Source organism: Mastigoproctus giganteus, chromosome 12 (genome assembly GCF_048544385.1).
Source record: "Mastigoproctus giganteus isolate SK-2022 chromosome 12, ASM4854438v1, whole genome shotgun sequence".
Taxonomy (NCBI): Eukaryota; Metazoa; Arthropoda; class Arachnida; order Uropygi; family Thelyphonidae; genus Mastigoproctus; species Mastigoproctus giganteus.
Window position 1 is genome coordinate 109,129,179 of NC_143586.1, and position 19,974 is coordinate 109,149,152.

Genomic DNA, 19,974 nt, shown 5'->3' on the forward strand with positions numbered 1-19,974 from the left:
TCGTTGGATACTGGGTGAGGGGGTGTTCGTGAACTAGCCGACATATTCTGTGGTAGTGCGTTATGTGTCTGTGGGGGGGATGTCACCCAACTCGTGTGAACTTGGTCGCAAGCTCGCGACAATGTGTTAGAATTCGTATGAACGTGTCTTGAACTATTCGATAGTGTTTGCAACTTATTAACGTGTCTGTTTTTTATTTCTGAGGCTTGTGCTTCCCGTCGCAAATCTATGGAGGTCTTCAATACAGACCAATCGTTCGGATGTAGATAATTTTTTAATTTATCGCGAAGCTTCCTAACCTGGGAAAGGTATTTTTGTTTATCCGAATATCGAGATTTTAAGGCAAGCTTAACAATATTACGTGATGTCGCCAGTGATAGTTGTTTTATGCCTGAAATTTTTTGATTTAAATTCACCCTGGCAAACTTCGGAACGATGTTGTTTTGAAGGCAATATTTTAGGAAAGAAATATGGTAACTTTGGGCCGAGTACCTTAGTGTAGATTTAATGTAATTTTGTACCAAGCCATTCAAAAAATCTCCCATAATTGTGTGTATCGATTGTATACTACTGGAGAGACAGGAAGTGAATGAAATAGTCAATAAGAGTATGAAAATTAATTTGATAGTATGAATCAGAGCTGTAATACTCAATATGTTCTACGTTGATAATGATATAGTAAATTAATAAGAGGAGTTTACCTCAATATAGTACGTGGAACACTTCCGTATGATACCCTCCAGAAATTAAAACGGAAAAAACGAAAAAATCGACAACTTACCGGTACATTAAAGTAAAATATAAATAATTAAAGTAAATTATAAATAATTAAATAATCAATTTAACACAATTCAAAATCGATTCAAAACAATTAAAATTCAAATTAACGCAATTAAAAGAATCTAACGAAAATATTCAAAACGATTTTCCTTCCTGAAGCTGACAATGCTTTTCGACCGACTGTCGTGATCACAGGAATAAAAATTATCGAATCCTTTGGATAAAAGTGAAATCTGGTCCTGCGATAGTGTACACGAGGAAAGATTTAATAGTGAAAGATTTAATTCAACTTAAATAGTGATTATGTGTCTTCGCGCATGCGCGTAAAGGTCCACGCATCGGAGATCAAATATGGCCGCCGAACATTAACAGAGTTCTCGTGTAATTTAATTTCAACGGTTTCTGCAATTAATAGTCGCGTATAATTACGTTGAACGTTAAGTATTTTGGCCTCGTTAAATAAAAAAGTATGTTTTTCGTTAATGGCATGAAAGGCTAATTCTGACGCTGCTGAACGAGAAGCACGAACAGAGGCTTCGTGTTGATTTACACGGATATTAAGAGAAAACCGCGTGGAACCCTGATAAGACGAGTCGCAATCACCGCAAGAAATGTTGTATACTAGATCATTAATTTGTGTTGCGAACGCCGAAAGAACCGAGCGATTGTTCAGTATAGTGTGTAACTTCCGTATAGGCCTAGCTATAATTTTAAATTCGGTATCTTTAAAGAATCTGTTAAGTTGTTTGTGCCACTGTTCAACATATGGGACAGAAATAAAGTATTTTTTGATATTACTATTGTTGATTGGTGCAGTATTTTGTATCCTATCCTTAGCTTGTACCCTAATTCGATTTATTGTGTTAATGGGATAACCCCTGTTCAAGAATCTGCTAGTTAATATTTGTATTTCTGAGTCTAAAGCAGAATCCGTCGTTGAATATTTATAGGCATTTAGAAATTGATTAAAGATAATCGATCTTTTGTAGGTGAACGGGTGGTAGCTATTATAATGTAGAAGCATACCGGTGTTTGTGGGTTTTCGATAGATGCTAAATTGTATTTTGTTCGAGTCCCGGGTAAGCGTGAAATTTAGAAAGTTTAATGACTTAGTATCCGTATCTTCCCTTTCCAATGTAAATTTGAGTCTAGAATGAATATTGTTAAACGAATGTAAAATATCTTGGATAGTACTACTATCGGTAATAACTAGAACATCGTCTAAATACCTCCCATAGTATGTGATACGGGGACGAAAAGGTGTCAAATGTATCTGCTCAATCGTTGAGAGATAGATCTCTGACATTAAGCCACTCAGGCTCAAACCCATTGGTAATCCAAAAATTTGTTTGTACACCTTGTCTCGAAAGGTGATGTAGTTAGCCTCAACTAATAGTTTAATTAAGTGAAAAATCTCCTTTATAGGCAGCTTCGTATAATTAATCGGTGTCGAGTTTTTATTTAACATATCCCAAATAATATCTAATGTGTATTCAACGTTTACATTCGTATATAATGATGTAACATCTAATGAGAATAAATTGTCATTGTCGCCGAGTCTACAGTCTTTAAGATTATTAAATAATGTATCGTAATTCTTAATCCCAAATTGTATAACCTGTCTAAAAGGTTTTATAATGTTATATACATGTGTGGCTAAGGCTGAAAATGCCGAGTTCCTGTAGGAAACAATAGGTCGAATCGGAAATCCAGGCTTGTGTAATTTTACCTGACCAAAAAGTGCAGGAATATTGTATGTTCTGGACTTCAATTCCTTCAACTGAACCATAGTAATGTAGTCGTTTTTACGATATGTGGTTAACGTTTTATTGTATTGATTTACCAAATTGGTAAACAGTGTCGGGTCCACTTCACAATAAGTGGAGCTATCAGATACAACTGAATCTAACTTATTAATATAATCATGTTTATCTAGTATTACCACTGTATCTCCTTTATCTGCCCTCTGTATAATAATGTCCTTATTTTCTCGAAGTTCTCGTAAAGCTGAACTGTCATGTGTATTCAATTTAGGAAGTCGTGTTTCTTTTATGTTATTCACTACTTGGTTAACTTGTTGAATAAATACATCTTTTTGTGGAACACTACGAAGTCCAAATTCAAAATCAATTACGCATTGTTTTTTTGGCAGCTTTCGAGGTGGTAAATTATAATTTAATCCTTTGGATAAAAGTGAAATCTGGTCCTGCGATAGTGTACACGAGGAAAGATTTGTAACCTGTTGATGTGTCGGTTCGTTGGATACTGGGTGAGGGGGTGTTCGTGAACTAGCCGACATATTCTGTGGTAGTGCGTTATGTGTCTGTGGGGGGGATGTCACCCAACTCGTGTGAACTTGGTCGCAAGCTCGCGACAATGTGTTAGAATTCGTATGAACGTGTCTTGAACTATTCGATAGTGTTTGCAACTTATTAACGTGTCTGTTTTTTATTTCTGAGGCTTGTGCTTCCCGTCGCAAATCTATGGAGGTCTTCAATACAGACCAATCGTTCGGATGTAGATAATTTTTTAATTTATCGCGAAGCTTCCTAACCTGGGAAAGGTATTTTTGTTTATCCGAATATCGAGATTTTAAGGCAAGCTTAACAATATTACGTGATGTCGCCAGTGATAGTTGTTTTATGCCTGAAATTTTTTGATTTAAATTCACCCTGGCAAACTTCGGAACGATGTTGTTTTGAAGGCAATATTTTAGGAAAGAAATATGGTAACTTTGGGCCGAGTACCTTAGTGTAGATTTAATGTAATTTTGTACCAAGCCATTCAAAAAATCTCCCATAATTGTGTGTATCGATTGTATACCGGTTTTTTAATGTACCGGTAAGTTGTCGATTTTTTCGTTTTTTCCGTTTTAATTTCTGGAGGGTATCATACGGAAGTGTTCCACGTACTATATTGAGGTAAACTCCTCTTATTAATTTACTATAACATTATTATGGTGAAATGTTTCCCCTTCACTGATATCTTCAATAATACAAAAAACATAGATAAATTTTAAAAATCTTCTCTTCATTCCTATTTTTTAAACTTTATAAACCTAGTCCGTATCTCACTTACACATATCGTGTTAGCTACAATTTGTGTGTGCCGTGTTCGTTGTTGGTGATTACTTATCTTTGTTTTAAATTTTATAACCAAAAAAAAAAAAAGAAAAAAAAGCCAGTGAACAAAAATATTAATTAGCATGTACATATTACAGTATTAATTAAGCTATGTATGTAAGCATAAATTTATTTTTATTTTGCTAACCTGTGGAAAATATTCTTCCAATTTTCACATATTTAATTTTTTAATTGTTAAGGTAATAAAGTGCAAATTTGTGCTTAATATATCTTTACTTTTATAGCTTGTGGATAATATTCATCCTATTTTCACTTATTAGAATAACTGTTTGATATAATTAAAATTCAATACACAAACGTGATCACAATGATTGCACTTACTACATAACATAATCACACTTACTACATATCGTATAGTGAACGGTATTTTATTATGGTGAGTCCATCGAAATGTGATTCAATTGTATAATGAATCAATTGCAAAACTGGGGTCCACTGTATTTTTAACTATTTACATGACACTTTGCATAATTGGAGAAACCACTTAATCGGGCCAAGCTGCACTAGTCCCGACATGTCCCAAATAACCAGAATCCACTGTACTAACTTGTGACTTTTTTTCTCAACATTGCCCTGTATCTGTGAAGCAAATCCTCATATCTATTCTTAATATCATCAGTACCAATGTGTACAACAAAATTGTCTTTTGTGTCCTTAAAAAAAAAAAATTACGCTATACAATATCATTAACTTTTCCCAACAGCAGACAAACCCTGGCCTTTTTGCACATTATACATTTCTGTTTCCCTGAAAATAGTCACCAACTATAGCTACTTCCTGAAGAACCAGAAATCTCTGCTGTTGAGGATGTTGTTTTGTTGTCTGATGCTGGAGCATGGGCTCTATTGTTGAACTGGGCTGCTGAGTGCTTGATCCCCTCTCTTTTAATTTATTACAATCCTCTGCCTCCTGCCGGGCAGTACATCCTAGAATCTTACCCGTGATATCAACACATTCCAGCTTATACAATGACCTCATGAAGGAATGAGCCAAATGCTTTGATAAAATCAAAATAATGTCAAAATTATTTCATACATCAAGCTCATGAGTAACTGTCAAAATAGATAACCAGGTTAGTTAAACATGATTTTCCCTTCACAAAACCACGATGTGCAGTGCCTTCAGAATTTAATTTCTACCCAAAAGTCCTTGTATTAAATATTTCATCATTGCCTCTCTGACTTTTCCTACCAATGAAGTCAGATTGACCAGTCTACAATTACCCAATTCGCTCTTAGAACAACCTTAATTGGTGATACAATGGCACTTCTTCAATCCAGAGGAATCTTTCCTGAGTCCAACGATGCCTTCTAAATTAACCTTGATGGTGCATTCTCTGTTGCTGCCTTCTTCAAAATTACTGGGTATATGCCATAAACTCCAGGCACCTTTTCTTGCTTTTAGGCATTAAAAGTTTTTTTAATAAACATCTGTTATTTCAATTTTGCTAATTTCATACTGCTGAAATTAGCATCAATTTCAGCAGTATGAAATTAGCATAAAAACATTATGCCCAAACCTCCACCAACGTTTCCTCTAACCCTATGCAGCTTTCTGGATTTTACTCTCCCATCAGCTTTGCCTACCAAAGAACTGAAAGGCAGATGGATCATATGCAACACACAAAATTAATTGATTTTATTTTAATCTAAACATTTTTAATATGTGGGTGCAGAAATGATATCCATTAGTAAATTTAGTGGAATAGTTCATGGTAGAAAGTTACCATAGTTGCCTGAGGCATTGCCATAAATAATGCAATACAAAAGAAGGGGGATCGCTTCAATACAAAGGACTGGGAGTACAGATAAGGGAGGTCAGTTAATGTTCCCTGTTGAAAGACAGAACTATTAAAAATCCAATAGAAGGTTGACCACACGGGAAGTGCAAATCAAAGGATTTTCCAATATGGCAGCCAATAAAGCCACTGTTCAGTGAAGGGATAAACAAAAATAAGTGTATCACTGAAATCCTCAGTGGAATCAATGTAGGCGAACACCTCTCCAGCCACAGAAAACATTGGTGTTGCTGTGGCAAGCCAAGAAATGTAGTTCACCTCAATGTTATTCCTATGACAACTGTACCACCTGACCAATAGGAAATAACATTAAATAAATGATTGTGAAATTTCTATAAGCCCAGCAAAATAAAAGGAGACACACTTACACAGCTTCAGACTAAACAGAAACCCTCAATCAGCACTATCCCTTCTTCCACCATATACTTCTCCCACTTTACATTTCAACCTTTTTTCCGGATTGGTTCAGGAAATCCATTCCCACAGCCACAGAGACAGCATGTCTGTGAAAGAGGCAGCCTGAGAGATTAAACTTCAATATTTGATTAGAACAAAATCTGGTAGACACAAACTTGGAAACCACACCACAGGTCAGAAACATTTTCATTCAGCAAAAACAGCCTTCATACATTGGTCTTCTCACAGCCTCAGAGATTTCATTCTGGTACTGAAATAACTTTCTGGGGGGTAGAACCGCAGATTCCAAGTGTATAAAGAAAAATCCGGTCTGCAGCCACTGTGGAGAAGAGGGCCATCTCTTCAAAAATTGTCCCCCAAAGAATCAACCAGCAAAATGTGCGAACTGCAAGTGGTAAACAAACCACATAACCATGATGGGCAAGATCCATCTCTAACAAATGTTAGAGGTGGATCATGCCCCATGAATCAGTGAGCAGCTGAGAACATCACCTGCCATGCACTTTAGGACCATCCTTCCTTTCAAACTTAAAATTGGCTAAATCAATACTCAAAAATCAACAACAGTGCAAATATACTCCACCTCCTAATGGAAGAACAAAATCTTGATCATCTTCTCCAAGAACTCTACTACATTTGTGGCAGGGTTTCAGGATATTCACTTTCTTTCTGGAAAATGTAGACCACAGAATCACAGTACTAAGCCATTAATATCATTAATTATTATTATTATTATTACCAGGAATCCAAACCTGGTCATAACTAGATTTACCTCCTTATGCATGCCACACCTGGCCTGTACCTACATTGAGGTTGACTTTCCCTTCTTTCTGCATACTTCCAGTTTAGCTGCGACATCATGCAGCACATTACTGTCTTGAACAGTTCCTTGATCCCCTAGGGGAGGTCCCACCATCACTGCAGCAGACACCAACACCCATTCTATCTGGTGGTTTTACCTTTCTATTGACAGAAAAGGTGAGCATTTTGATGAATTCATCATTTCTTGGGCCTAGAGATTCTTAATCAATCTGGTCATCCTACCACCTTCAGCTTGTCTAATGGCAAATCTACTGGTGATGTAACATCAACATTAGATTCCCCATTTAGGAAAATCAGATTCTGTTCTGGAAAATACATGAGATGACAAACACTAGTTACCATTGCCTGATCACCTCTGACATGGTCAGCCACTCATTGTCTTGGCAGTCCTCCAACTTTGCTCGTTTCTCAACCAAGAGAGCAAATTGAGACATCTTTGCTCTACAATTAGGAAAAGGATAAAAGTACATCCAATAGAGATGCACTTTTAACTTGTTTGTTAAACTGAGACTGTTATAGTGCATCCAATAGAGATGCACTATAACAGTCTCAATGGCCTCCAAAAATCTGATTTCATTCAATACCTGCTTCTGACAGCCTCTGCCACTTCAATGAAAATACATACTCACCAAATCTTTTTCCTGTTGATCACAGGACTTTGCCAACAGGGTTCCTCCTTTTTAGGTTTCTTTGTGGCATTTTGCCTGGTGAATGTCTTCTGTAATATCCCCTCTTATCCAACCCTTAAACTATCTAAATCCCTTTTCTCTCACGTCACCTTCACTCTCACCCCAACCAGAGTGTTACTGGCCATAAGAGTCATATCTATCAAAGGTTAGTACTTCTGTGTCTGGTCTGGCTCCCCCATGTTGCGATGGATGCTGGAATGGTCCCTTCTTGGTGATCATGCCTCCCAGTAACTAAGTGGCCAGTCGAACAATTTATTACTCACAAAACCCAAACCGACTAGTTATTCAAAGTTGTGCAGCATCTCAGAACTTAAGCAGATTTGTGGGAAAGAAACTACAGGAACCACCTAATAAACACATCATCCTATTTTTAATATGGCAATTATCAGTTTTAAATCAGTTATCTGATTTCATCTCCAATACTGATTTACATAGCAATTATCAAATGTCAAGTTTCCCAAAAATTTTACTATAGGCTTCCCCAAGCAGTTGTAAAATTTACTTACAAGTAATTGTACAACTGCTTGTGGAAGCAGTAACTGTACATGCCATATGTGATATGACATGTAGAATTAAATGCGATATCACAATTACTTATCATTAATATCATCACGTGATATAACATTTCTATACTAGCGTTCGTTTAACAAAATAACATAATAAATTTGTTTATACTGTATGGCCAATACCAAAAGAGTTTACAATTTCACTGTGACTGTATTATTGCAGCCAACTTACCAGTGTGATAGCTAAAAATGGGCTGCTGCACTTCTTGCAGCATTCTACAGGCTCAACATAGTTGCCATGTATTCTGTGTTTCATACAACAGTTCCATAAACATTACCAACAATTATAAGAAATCATCCATTTTAAATCATTTACTTACTAAATCATCCAGTTCTTCTTGTTTTTCATCCTTATTAGCAGTTTTCTTTGGATCAACTGGTGGTCCAATTACAGAATAAATCAGGCAAAGGAATATTATCAAATGTTGACATTCAATCATGTTGCATACAAGTAGTTAATACCTGAAAGAGAAATACAACACAAAATCAAATGTATTATTTAAAAGAAACATACACATAGTTATTTTCAGTAACCTTGAAATCATGCCATACACACTATATGGTGGAAGTACTATATTATCACGTTCTAATCACAATTCAATATTCTCTTAAATATGGATTAATTCATGGCAAATTATAAAGAAACTTATCCTGCACAAGGGCTGAATATCTTGATAATGGCTAGTTGCAGTATCTGAAATTTCATATTAACATGATTATTACATAGTTAGGAGAGTCTCCTATACTGGTATTTTCTTTTACTTTTCCTAAAATAAAAAGAAAATTTTCCTGCAACCACGGGATGTGTCAATTAACAAAACCTTATAAAGTATTCATGTGTGAAGAGTAGAACAAATGGATGAAGGTGACAAATCATAATGGCAACAACAGTATGAATCAACATCCATTTCCCATGTGTGCATATGGACACACCTGAGAAACAGAATTTCATATTTCTCATGTCTCTTGGTAAATATGAAATTAGCAATACCCTTGATAGTGCTGAAAGTGACTGCAATAGTACTGACTACATATTACTGGCACTATACAATGAGAAAAGTTTTGTCTTATACTAAACAAAATGTCAGTGTAAGTAGTGGCAAATGATGCAACAAAGCAAGCTTATGGAGGCAACAGTAACAGAAAGTCTATGAGACAGTGGAGACTGTTTGTTAACCTAACTGCCCTCTTTTGAATGGAATTTAGAAGCCTAACAGACGTTTTGGGAACATTCCCCCCAAGTGGGAAGAATATTCCATGGTTGGGAGGATTTGCGATTTGTAAAGAATGAACAGCTGTTTGGAAGAAAAGTAACGACAAGAACAAAAGGGGAAACCCAGTATTTTAGATGCAGAGGAAGCATTATTTGTAGTGCTTATAACAAGAAAGATTATAAGCCAGGGTAATTTCTAATAGATATATAATCTTGCCCATAAATCAGAGTGTCACTGAAGATAAGTATAGGAGCAAAAGAATCCTTTTTGCGAGATATAGGACATGACTGAATTTTAGAAGGATTTAATTCAACAAGTTATATTTGTCCCACTAGTGAAATACCTGGAGATCAGGGAGTGGATATTTGAGAAGTTTAAGCTGTTTGTGCAGGGCAGGGTTTCTCACACTGGAAAGTGGAATGCAATATGCTATCCTCAGCAAAGCTATGAATATTATTTCAGGTCAATGGAAGAAGGTCATTCATATACAACAGGAAAAGAGTGGGAGAAAGAACTGAACCTTGTAGAACACCAGCATAGGGTTGCCAGGTGTCTTGTATATACAAGGACATGTCCTGTAATTAATGATTTTGTCTGCGTCCTATATTGACTTTGCAGAATGCCCTAAATATCCTGTATTCAGCTTTTTTCAAAAAATTACAAAAATTCTGCAGTTAGAGATATTTTTCCGCCACAGTAATTGGCACTTAAATGGCAACACTACTTCAACTGCTTGTTAGTTCGTAACCCTTTCAACGCTTCAACCTCTCTTTACGGTTAGTTATAAGTTCGGACTTGAGTGACAGATGCACTGAAGTGGCTGTGAGATTATCAAATTCAATCTTTTAAATTCGTGTGGTGGTTGCTATTTTTTATTTGTGTATATTTGAACCACCAAACAAAATGCCAAGACACGTGTAAATTTCGTGATGAATTTTCTAAACAGTGGACATTGATTAAACGAGCAAAAAGTTCTTTCGAAGCTCTTTGTGCAGTATGCAATTGTTCCTTCAATATCGAAAATGGTGAAAAGTCAGATAAAAACCAGCAGAGACTAATAGCTAAGCATAAGAGATGTATGATTTCCTCAACTAGTACCAAAGAAAGTGATAAAATAGCAAATTTTTTGTTTGAGAGAAATTCAGATGACGAAGATAAAACAACCACTGCAGAAATTGTAATGGCCTTCCACACTGTATATCATCATCTGTCTTTCAGCTCAAATCACTGTTTGAATGTACTGCTACCAAAAGTATTTTCTGATTCCAAAATTGCAAACTAAATTTAAGGGACAGGGCAAAAAACCTACTGCAAAAATAAAAAATATAATAGCTCCATTTACTATTACAGAGATTATCAAAGATCCAAATGCCTTACCTTTTGCATAGCCATGGAATGCAAGTAAAGCAGAAAAACCTTTCCCTTTGCTTGTTTTTTTTTTTTTTTTCCTCTCGTGAAAAAGGCTTGCTTATATATAGGCTATTTATTGCAAAAAAATCCCTTCCAGATGAGACCTCAGAAACCATAGCGAATTTTTGCAGTGACTCTCTTATTAAGTTAGCAGTTAATGAGAAAAATTGTACTGCTTTTGGTGGATATAATATAAATTTTGGTAGATGTTTGCATAAAGGCGTAAACAATGTTAATTCAAAGTTAAAGCAAATCATGGATTCTATGGAAGGTGTTGGCTGTCCTGCCCATATGCTGCATAATGCTGTTCAAACAGCATCTGATATCTTTTCTATTGACATTGAAGTAATTGTCATGAAAATTTTCCCTTATTTCAGCACTTATACTGTTTGAACTGAGTGATTAAAGGAATTCAGCATTCTTCAATTCTCTCGCATTCAAAAACACATTGGCTCTCTTTAACAAATGCAGTTGAGAGAATCCTCTGTTTATTTGAAGCACTGCAATCATACTTTAATTCTGAAGAAAAGGCCCAAAAATTCTTGACTTTTGACGTTAAAAACGTTTTTATGCCGTTATTTGGAAAAAAACTTTGTTACCTAGAAATCGTCACAAAACCAGATGCACAAGTGTTGTACCTGTTGCGTGCAGTGATGCAACAAGTACAACGCATGCGCCCTAGAAAACTCAATTGTACACAACAAGTGCAGTGAGGCAACAAGTATAATTGAGCAGTGATGCGCTACATTATACCGTTATATCAGCAAAATGATTAATACACAAGTGACTGGGCCAAAATCTACAGCCCAGAGTTCGAAGGAATATCGTGAAAGAAAGAAAGGGAAGTTGGACAGAAATGTGAATCCAGATGAAATTCAACAAGAGTTTTGTTATGCCTGGGAGTTCTCAAATGGCACCCAAAAAAACTCTAGCTGAAATAATTAAGGAATATAGTGAACGGAAGAAAAGGAAATTGGAAATTCAAACTATTCCAAATAATAATAAAATTCAACCAGAGTTCTAATTATGCCTGATACTTACAAGGAATCTAAAACTCCAGCAGAACGAATGAAGGAATATCGTGCACAAAAAAAAAAAGCGAAATTAGAAATGGCTAATAATGAGATTCCTGATTCCCTATAGTGTCTACACAAGCTGACAGTGAGTTGGAAAAACTAGCGTACAAAAACCCATTTGGATTTAGTTGTAATGTTTATGATCATTTATAATTTCAATTAGATTTGAAACCATTTCCAAACTTGCGGTTGAGTCATTACCTTGGATGTTTCTGTAGGTCACACTTGTCAAGGGTATTGATGGGATAGCCACACCTCGTGAGATCTGCCTTGACTTTAACAATTTCAGTGCGCCTCTCATTTACAGAGCTAGAGTGTGTCCAGGCATGAGTTAGCAAGGTTCGTGCAGTGGCAAGAAGATGGCTAAGCGCATGTGCTGACCGGAAGTTGGTAAATTGGCCAGCACACATTGGTTTACGATGGACAGTTGTCTTCAAGCGCGTGCCCTCATGAATCTTCATATGAATTTTATTTACAAGTAAGTACTTTCATGACATGTAATAATGTCATACTTCGTTAAAAGAGGAACAGATACCAACTATGGCCACGTCAAATGGATTTATATATCCAACATATCCTACTCATTTGCCTCTACTGGATGTTATAACCGAGTGTTTGATATCACCACGACTACCCTTTATGCAAATTTGTTGTTTATGTATGAACATGGACTATATGGGATCATTGAACAAGTAATAAATGTACCAGTTAACATAAATATGGTGGTTCATCAATTACCTAGAGAATTAGATGACGATTATGCCATTAATGTACATATAAAATGAAGACTCATACATAAATCATCATATCTACAATGATGTGTACAGAAGAAAATAGTGAAAATATGGTTACGGTAGTTGATAAATTTACCTTTGTATAAATTCTATGGCATAAAAGTGAGTGACGATTTCTTGGGGACAAATGATGATAGTGAACAGGAACATTCAGATGAAATTGTGGAACCTGTCAACAATGATGTACTATTCATAATTCAACAACAAACGTTATTATGGTCTGAAGATAAATATTTATGTTTAGCACCGGGTCAGAACTTTCTTTTCCAGCTATATATTTTGTATATGTACGAAAATTTAAAAATGTATTGAAAATTACTCCCTTTATGATATCATGGAGTGAAATTCATAGATCTGATCGTTGTGGAGTAACTCCCCAACATTTGCTTTATATTGCAATATAAATTATGCGAACGCGTACCATAGAAAATTTGCAAATTGCATTTAAATCAGTAGGAATAACAGCTAACATTACACGTTCTATACTGGAATCGAAAGAATTTATAAACAACTCATTAGAGATTGCGCCACAATTATGGCATTAACTACAATTTCATGGATTAGTACAAGTTGTTCGACAATCCGATAGTACAATTTCTAAAATTCTTACAAAAATAGGCAACGGAGAAGCGTGATTACTAGATGAACTTAAAATTATAGAATCGAGATTTGTTACCAAAGAAGATGCTACTAATTTATGTCTGAAAGGGATTCTAAATAAAATTCACAAAATGTCAGTGACTGAAACTGCAGGACTTTCCATACATTCTACCTTTATTGAAAGAAAAACCGTACATGATTACTACAAATATGGTTTTATCTCGAGTGACCTCATTGTAAGGTTTATATATTACAAATCCCCACGACAATTTCACATTTCACCATGGAAAAGCTACTAGTAATATAGAACTTCATGCTGAACTAGATCGCTTTAAAAATAATAAGCTACAGTCTCTACAGGTTGAATTGCAAGATTTCATACGAAGTGGTATATCTGTAAAATAATAAGAGAAGTTTACCTCAATATAGCACATAGAACACTTCCATATAATACTCTCCAGAAATTAAAACAAAAAAATTGAAAATCTTACACATTAGTAACAAATAATTAAAAATCAATCTAACACAATTAAAAATCAATTTTAACATAATAACGCAATTAAAAATCAATTTTAACATAATAACGCAATTAAAAATAAGAAAATGAATTAAAAGAATTTAACGAAAAAAATTAATTAATTAATTCTTTTAATTAATTTTCTATTTTTTCGTTTTAATTTCTGGAGAGTATCATACAGAAGTGTTCTACATACTATATTGAGATAAACTTCTCTTATTATTTTACAAATATTGATATCAACATAGAACGTATTGAGCATTACAGCTCTGGTTCATACTATCTAAAGTGGTATATCTATATCGTCAATGAACGTACAAAATTTATGGGCCCATGTTCAAGATATCGAAATGGACACAATTTTACAGCAATCCAAAATATTGATATTAAGTGAAACATGGTTGGATAATGATGAACATATATTACTTAAACCATTCCAATGTGTGACTCAATTTAAAAGGTCAGATGTTCGTGCGATATATATCAACGTGAAGGTTCAGCTATCATCAGTACATCACATATCTTTGCACAACATAATAGCAGCAATGCAACAGTGGTATCAGACAAAACTGGAGACTGTTGTCGATTTTTGAGCAAATTCAAGAGCGAATCTATTTTTATCCTTGCCATATACGTCACTCCAGGGATGTCATTAAATATAATTCAAAAATTCGTAAACAAGAATTTGATGCCGTATTCCACTGAATGTGCAAAATTATTCGAAGAGCCACTGGATCATAAACTTATAGTTCTCGCTGGTGATTTCAATCTAGAATTAAATTCTGAGGCTGGAAAGAAGTTTTGTAAATTTATGAAAGATGTCTTCAATTTAGATATTAAGCTTCTTGGAAATTTGCTCATATCCAGCCTTTTCCCAAAAAGGGTGACAAATCCCCTCCATCCAATTATAGTCCAACTGCGATTACTTCTACTCTTTCCAAAGTAATGGAGAAATCAATTAACCGCCAACTCTTGAACTATCTGAGATTCTTTCATCTGATCAACGATTGTCAGTATGGATTCAGTCAGTGTCGTTCCACTGGTAATATTCTGGCTTATGTTAACCATCTATGGACAAATTCAATGGAAAAATTTGGTGAAACTCAAGCCACTGCTCTTGACTTTTCAAAGGCTTTTGATCATGTTTGGCATAAAGGTCTTCTAAATAAGCTTCCATCCTATGGGTTGCCGCTGTTCTTTGTAATTGGGTATCTAGTTTTCTTTCTGACCGCTCACTGAGAGTGAGGGCAGATGGATCTCTGTCTTCTAACTTCTCCACTAATGCTTATGTTCCCCAAGTTCAGTTCTTTCTCCCAATCTTTTCCTCTTGTATATATTAATGACCTTCTTCCATTGACTGGAAATCCTATCCATAGTTTTGCTGATGCTAGCACGTTGCATTCCACCTTCCAGTTTGAGAGACCTTGCCCTGCTTAAACAGCTTCAACTTCTCAAGTATCCACTGCCAAATCCTTAAATGCTGATCTCCAGTGGGGCAAAAATAACTTAATTTCAATCCTTCTAAAACTCAGTCATGTCTTATAATATCTCACAAAAGGATTCTTCTGCTCCTATGCTTATCTCTGATGACACTCCGATTTCTAGGCAAGACATTGGGGATTACACCGACTTCTAATCTCTATTGGTATAAAGCACATTACAAATATTGCATTCTCTGCATCTAAAAAACTGGGTTTTCCCTTTTACTCTTGGCATTAATTTTCTTCCAAACAGTTGTTGACTCTTAGAAATCACAAATCCTGCCTACCATGGAATATTGGTCTCGCATCTGGGGCAGTATCCCCCAAACCATATTTCTGCCTGACCCTCTAGCTTTCAGTCCCCTCTCCCACCTATTAACTAAACCAACCGAGTATGCCCCAAACTTAATGTTGCACAATTTAGCCAAAGCCAAAAAATTTAATTTCACCTTTGCTTAAATTTCATATCGGCCTATTCTGAATTCCAGCATTCAGCCCCATTTTTTTTTTTTTTAAACCCTTGCCACTGAAATCTTCGGAAACTAGATGGCAGGGCCTGTCAGAGTACCAGAATAATCTGTTTTCTGGTTGAACTACCTCCTGACCAACGGTTAAATGGTCAGAAAAACAACAGAACATAACATAAAACAACATAACCATATCCCACACACTTTTAAATCTCTGGCCTCCACAGAGTACTGTGCTTCACAAACAGAGTACACAATACGGAGAGGGAGGAAACCCCTGGTGCCATTAGACAGCTAACACTCGTTACACTTAACCCCCAAAACCTCTCTCAGGCTTCTAGATTCCCTTCAAAAGAGGCAGTTAGGTTAATTAATGTCATCTCATCTCTAACAGTCTCTCCATTCTGTGTTTCATAGACTGTTTCTGCTGCATGCCTTTTCTATAGATACTTCCATGGGCACTGTTCTTCTGAATTTGCTTCTTTAATTCCTGCTCTTTCTCTCTCTCTTGAAGCAGTCCGAACACATGCCGCAACCAGTCAACATCCTTTTACTGTCCAAGCTCAAACTCACAGAACCACTTTCCTTCTTCCTCACTTATTCAGTTCTGTTTTCTGGAACAACCTCCCTTCATATATTTCCTGAAAATTACAATCTACAGAAGTTGAAGTCTAATGCCAACAAGTATCTTCTTTCATCTTTTCAACCTATGCACAGTACTAAGTACTATAGGTTCTAAAGAAAAAAAAAGAAAAAAAAAAAAATTACCTATACATAACAATGGTCCTTGGGAATGAAAAAAAAAAATTAGTATGGAAAATGTGGTTTGTTTCTTTGGCAGTTCTTTACATTTTATTTTACTGTAATGTTTATTATTAGTCATATTTGGTAGTTGCAATCCCCCAGAAGTTTGCAAACCACTGGTTTAGACTGATACCACACTTCTAAAAATATTAGTAAACAAAAGATAGTCATGGAATATTCAGCAAAACCAGTATCAAATATAAATCACAATCAATTTTATTCCAGTGTTGGTGAATTTATTTTAAATTTTTTTGCAGTTTGTGTGTACTCCAATTGTTGCCGGAGGGCAATATTTTATTTCACAATACTAGCTATGGCCAGTGTTGTCGTATTAGCACTAATTTTTTTTTGTTTATCTGAAGTAAAAAACTACAAGGACTACGAATGATTTATTACTATGCTAACCAGAGACAACTAAATGCCAGTTCCTTTGATCCTTGCATATGACATTCTGAAATTGACCCAGTGCATTGGGAAGAACCCTTCCTCTAATTAGAATTTATCCCATGGTGTACAGAGAGCAGAATAAACAATGACCAGGCAAAGTAAAGCATCTACTTCAGTCACTCCAAAGCATGAATTTCGTTAAATTTATGGTTTTGAGGTTCATTTGGCATTTTCATAATATTATATCCTTATCTATTGCTTTGTTTCTATACAGCCAACAGGCCCCGGACTTTGTTGCTGGCCATGAATAATACATTTTATAATGCTTTTATATGTATCTGTTCTATTTTCGTTTGTGGTGGGAAAATTTGTTGTAAAGTTACTTGGAGTAACCCGGTATAGAAATAAGAGTGGGAAACAAAACAAAACAAAACAAAAAAAAAAAAAAATCAGCCAATCACAAAGATTTTCATTTGCTTTATTGACAGAGAAAGAAAGTTCTGCAACTGTTATCAAGCATCATTTACTATTCTGTGACTCTACATTTTCAAGTTTCTCTGAGCATAAAAAAAAAAATTTACCCATTGTCACCATTATTTTCTAACTTGTGATAGAAAGGCTGAATATGTAAGAAAATTTATTATTCCAGTTTTCATGAGTTTACATGATGGAACATTAACAAATTATGAATGATCCATGATGTCTGCAATTGTCAAACAAACTTTGTCCAGTTTTGATACTAATGTGTTACTCATTGCTGTAGGTTTATTTATTTATTTTTCTTTTGTTTTACTATTCTTTACATTTTGTTACAGTTTGACAGAACGATTTGTAATTTTATTGCTCTGGTGTCAGTAAATTTTTTTTATTGGGAAATGAAGGATTGAAAGATCATTTACAGATCAGAAAAAGACTATACGAATTTCAAAAAATTTATTTTTCTTGTCCGTACCTATTCTTTTTTTCTTTTGCACTCAGTGAACAATGAATGTGCACCACTGAATAGAGAAGTATGCATTGATTTGCTTTAAGTGTACAATGTAATGCCAACTTTGTAGTGTTTCTGTAATAAGTGATTTTATTATTCCATTTTATAAGTTTACCTGAATGAATTGTTTACATGAATTGAAATACCTAAGAGGACAACGGTACGATGGTGCTAGTGCAACACATGCTAAAGTAAAAGGCTTGAAAACGAGAGTTCTCAACAAGTATCTTTCTGCACTCTATGTACACTTTGCTTCCCACTGTCTGAATTTAGCCATAAGTCACACTTGCAACAAAAGCCAAAAAAAAAAAAAAAAAAAAAATTGAATGGTCATAGTTGAATCATATTATTCTTTCTTCATTACACCAAAGTCTTCTTCAGGAATGGATTGGTAAATTATACCCTGATACAAAAAAGCCAGGAACTTTGGAACAAATTACTGAGGTGTGGACAGATACACAAACAACAGCAAATAACTTCATTCAGTAAAAAAAATCCTGTGTTTGTCATTGCATTACATTCTGGCTGAAATTGTAACTGAAAAAAACACAATGATGTTGATGCAGAGTTTGGAAAAGTTTACAATACAGCTATTAAGTTGCTGAAAGATGTCATCTGTGAAAATTACGAAATTCCTTTACCCAGAGTGACAGAATGTTATTTTTTGTCATAATTTCCATGCAGTTACTGCAGAGTCACTATTGAGTCACCTTATTTATACCCATTTTAGACTGATTGTACAGCTAACCAGTAAGTTTACCAGTCACAAAGAAATTTTGGAATCGTTGAATATCTTGTTACCTAACATAAGCCTTATCCAAACAATTATGTAGAAAAATTAAAGTTATTAATAAAAACTTCACTGATTTGCAGTGCAGTGTGAACTTACGTAAATATATTAATTTCTGAACTGCTACTGTGGAGGGATAACTTGTACAATGAAAATATTTCCCCCAATGTAAATAAACTCTTATGGCAAACCCAAACACGGTACTAAGTACTATAGGTTATAATACCTCTCGTGTTTGGGCTTCTCATAAAAAAAAAAAAAAAAAAAAAAAAAAATGTATTTTCACTACCCTACCAGTAACAACATATACCGTAGAAAGAATGTTTCCAACTTTGAATATTTAAAAACTTATCTACCAGGTATTCCTCGACAAGAATGAATGGATTAACACTTTCGTATATTCATGAAACATTACCTGTAGATACTGACTGTTTTTAATATTCTACAAAAAAAGATTAGAAAGTTACATCATTTTGTAAAGTATTAGTATAATTACAATATAATTATAATTAACTTTAATAATATTGAAGTATAATAAGTACAATACAGCCGGGGTCTCCAAATTCGCGGGGGGGGGGGGGGGGGTTACGTGTCAACACTTTCAAGAAAACGTGAAATTCTGCAAAAATCTGTACTCTCACCCCAGATGTTTTCTACGTATGCCTAAATACTTACACAATCATTTACAATTAACAGAAAAATTGTTTAAATGTTTTTAAAAGGTTTTGTGTTTTACAATGAGTAAAATTTTTGACACGTTTCGAAAATACTATCAAAATTTTATTACATAGTTAAGAACAAGGAATGCACCGTGTTTTCAACACATGATTCTGTACTCCTCAGTAGTGGGGAATCCTTGGGCCTTCTCTTCGACAGCTATATAGGTGCTTTGAGGCATCTTCTTCCAAGAATAATGGCTTCTCACCAGCACTGAAAACCTGTCTAGATTTATAACCCTTCTCCTCGATGGCTTCTTGAATTGTGCAGAGTAGGCCTTAGCAGCCTCCCGATCAACTGAAGCAGACTTGCCCATAATCTTTACATTATGGAGTGAACAATGCCTCTTGAATTTCTGGAACCAACCTCTGCTGGGAATGAAAGTGGTTTCCGTGGTGCTGCTAGTACAGGGTTTTTATTGATTTATTTTTTTTTTTCGCTTAAATCTGTTGTAAAGAACGAGGGCCTTAGCGGAAATCATACCAATGTTCACAGGCAAGTTTTTCTTGTGCTG

At 35.1% G+C, this 19,974-nt stretch overlaps 1 protein-coding gene across 1 annotated transcript in view; it reads right to left on the reverse strand.

Annotated features, from left to right (window-relative positions):
• LOC150077332 (uncharacterized) overlaps positions 1–19,974 on the reverse strand; it is a 308,602-nt gene that overhangs the window by 263,536 nt on the left and 25,092 nt on the right. Inside the window, exon 2 of the mRNA XM_090385859.1 lies at positions 8,536–8,677. Within this exon, the coding sequence (XP_090241985.1) occupies positions 8,536–8,655 (120 nt within the window). The 5' untranslated portion in view covers positions 8,656–8,677. The remainder of the gene's footprint in view (positions 1–8,535; positions 8,678–19,974) is intronic.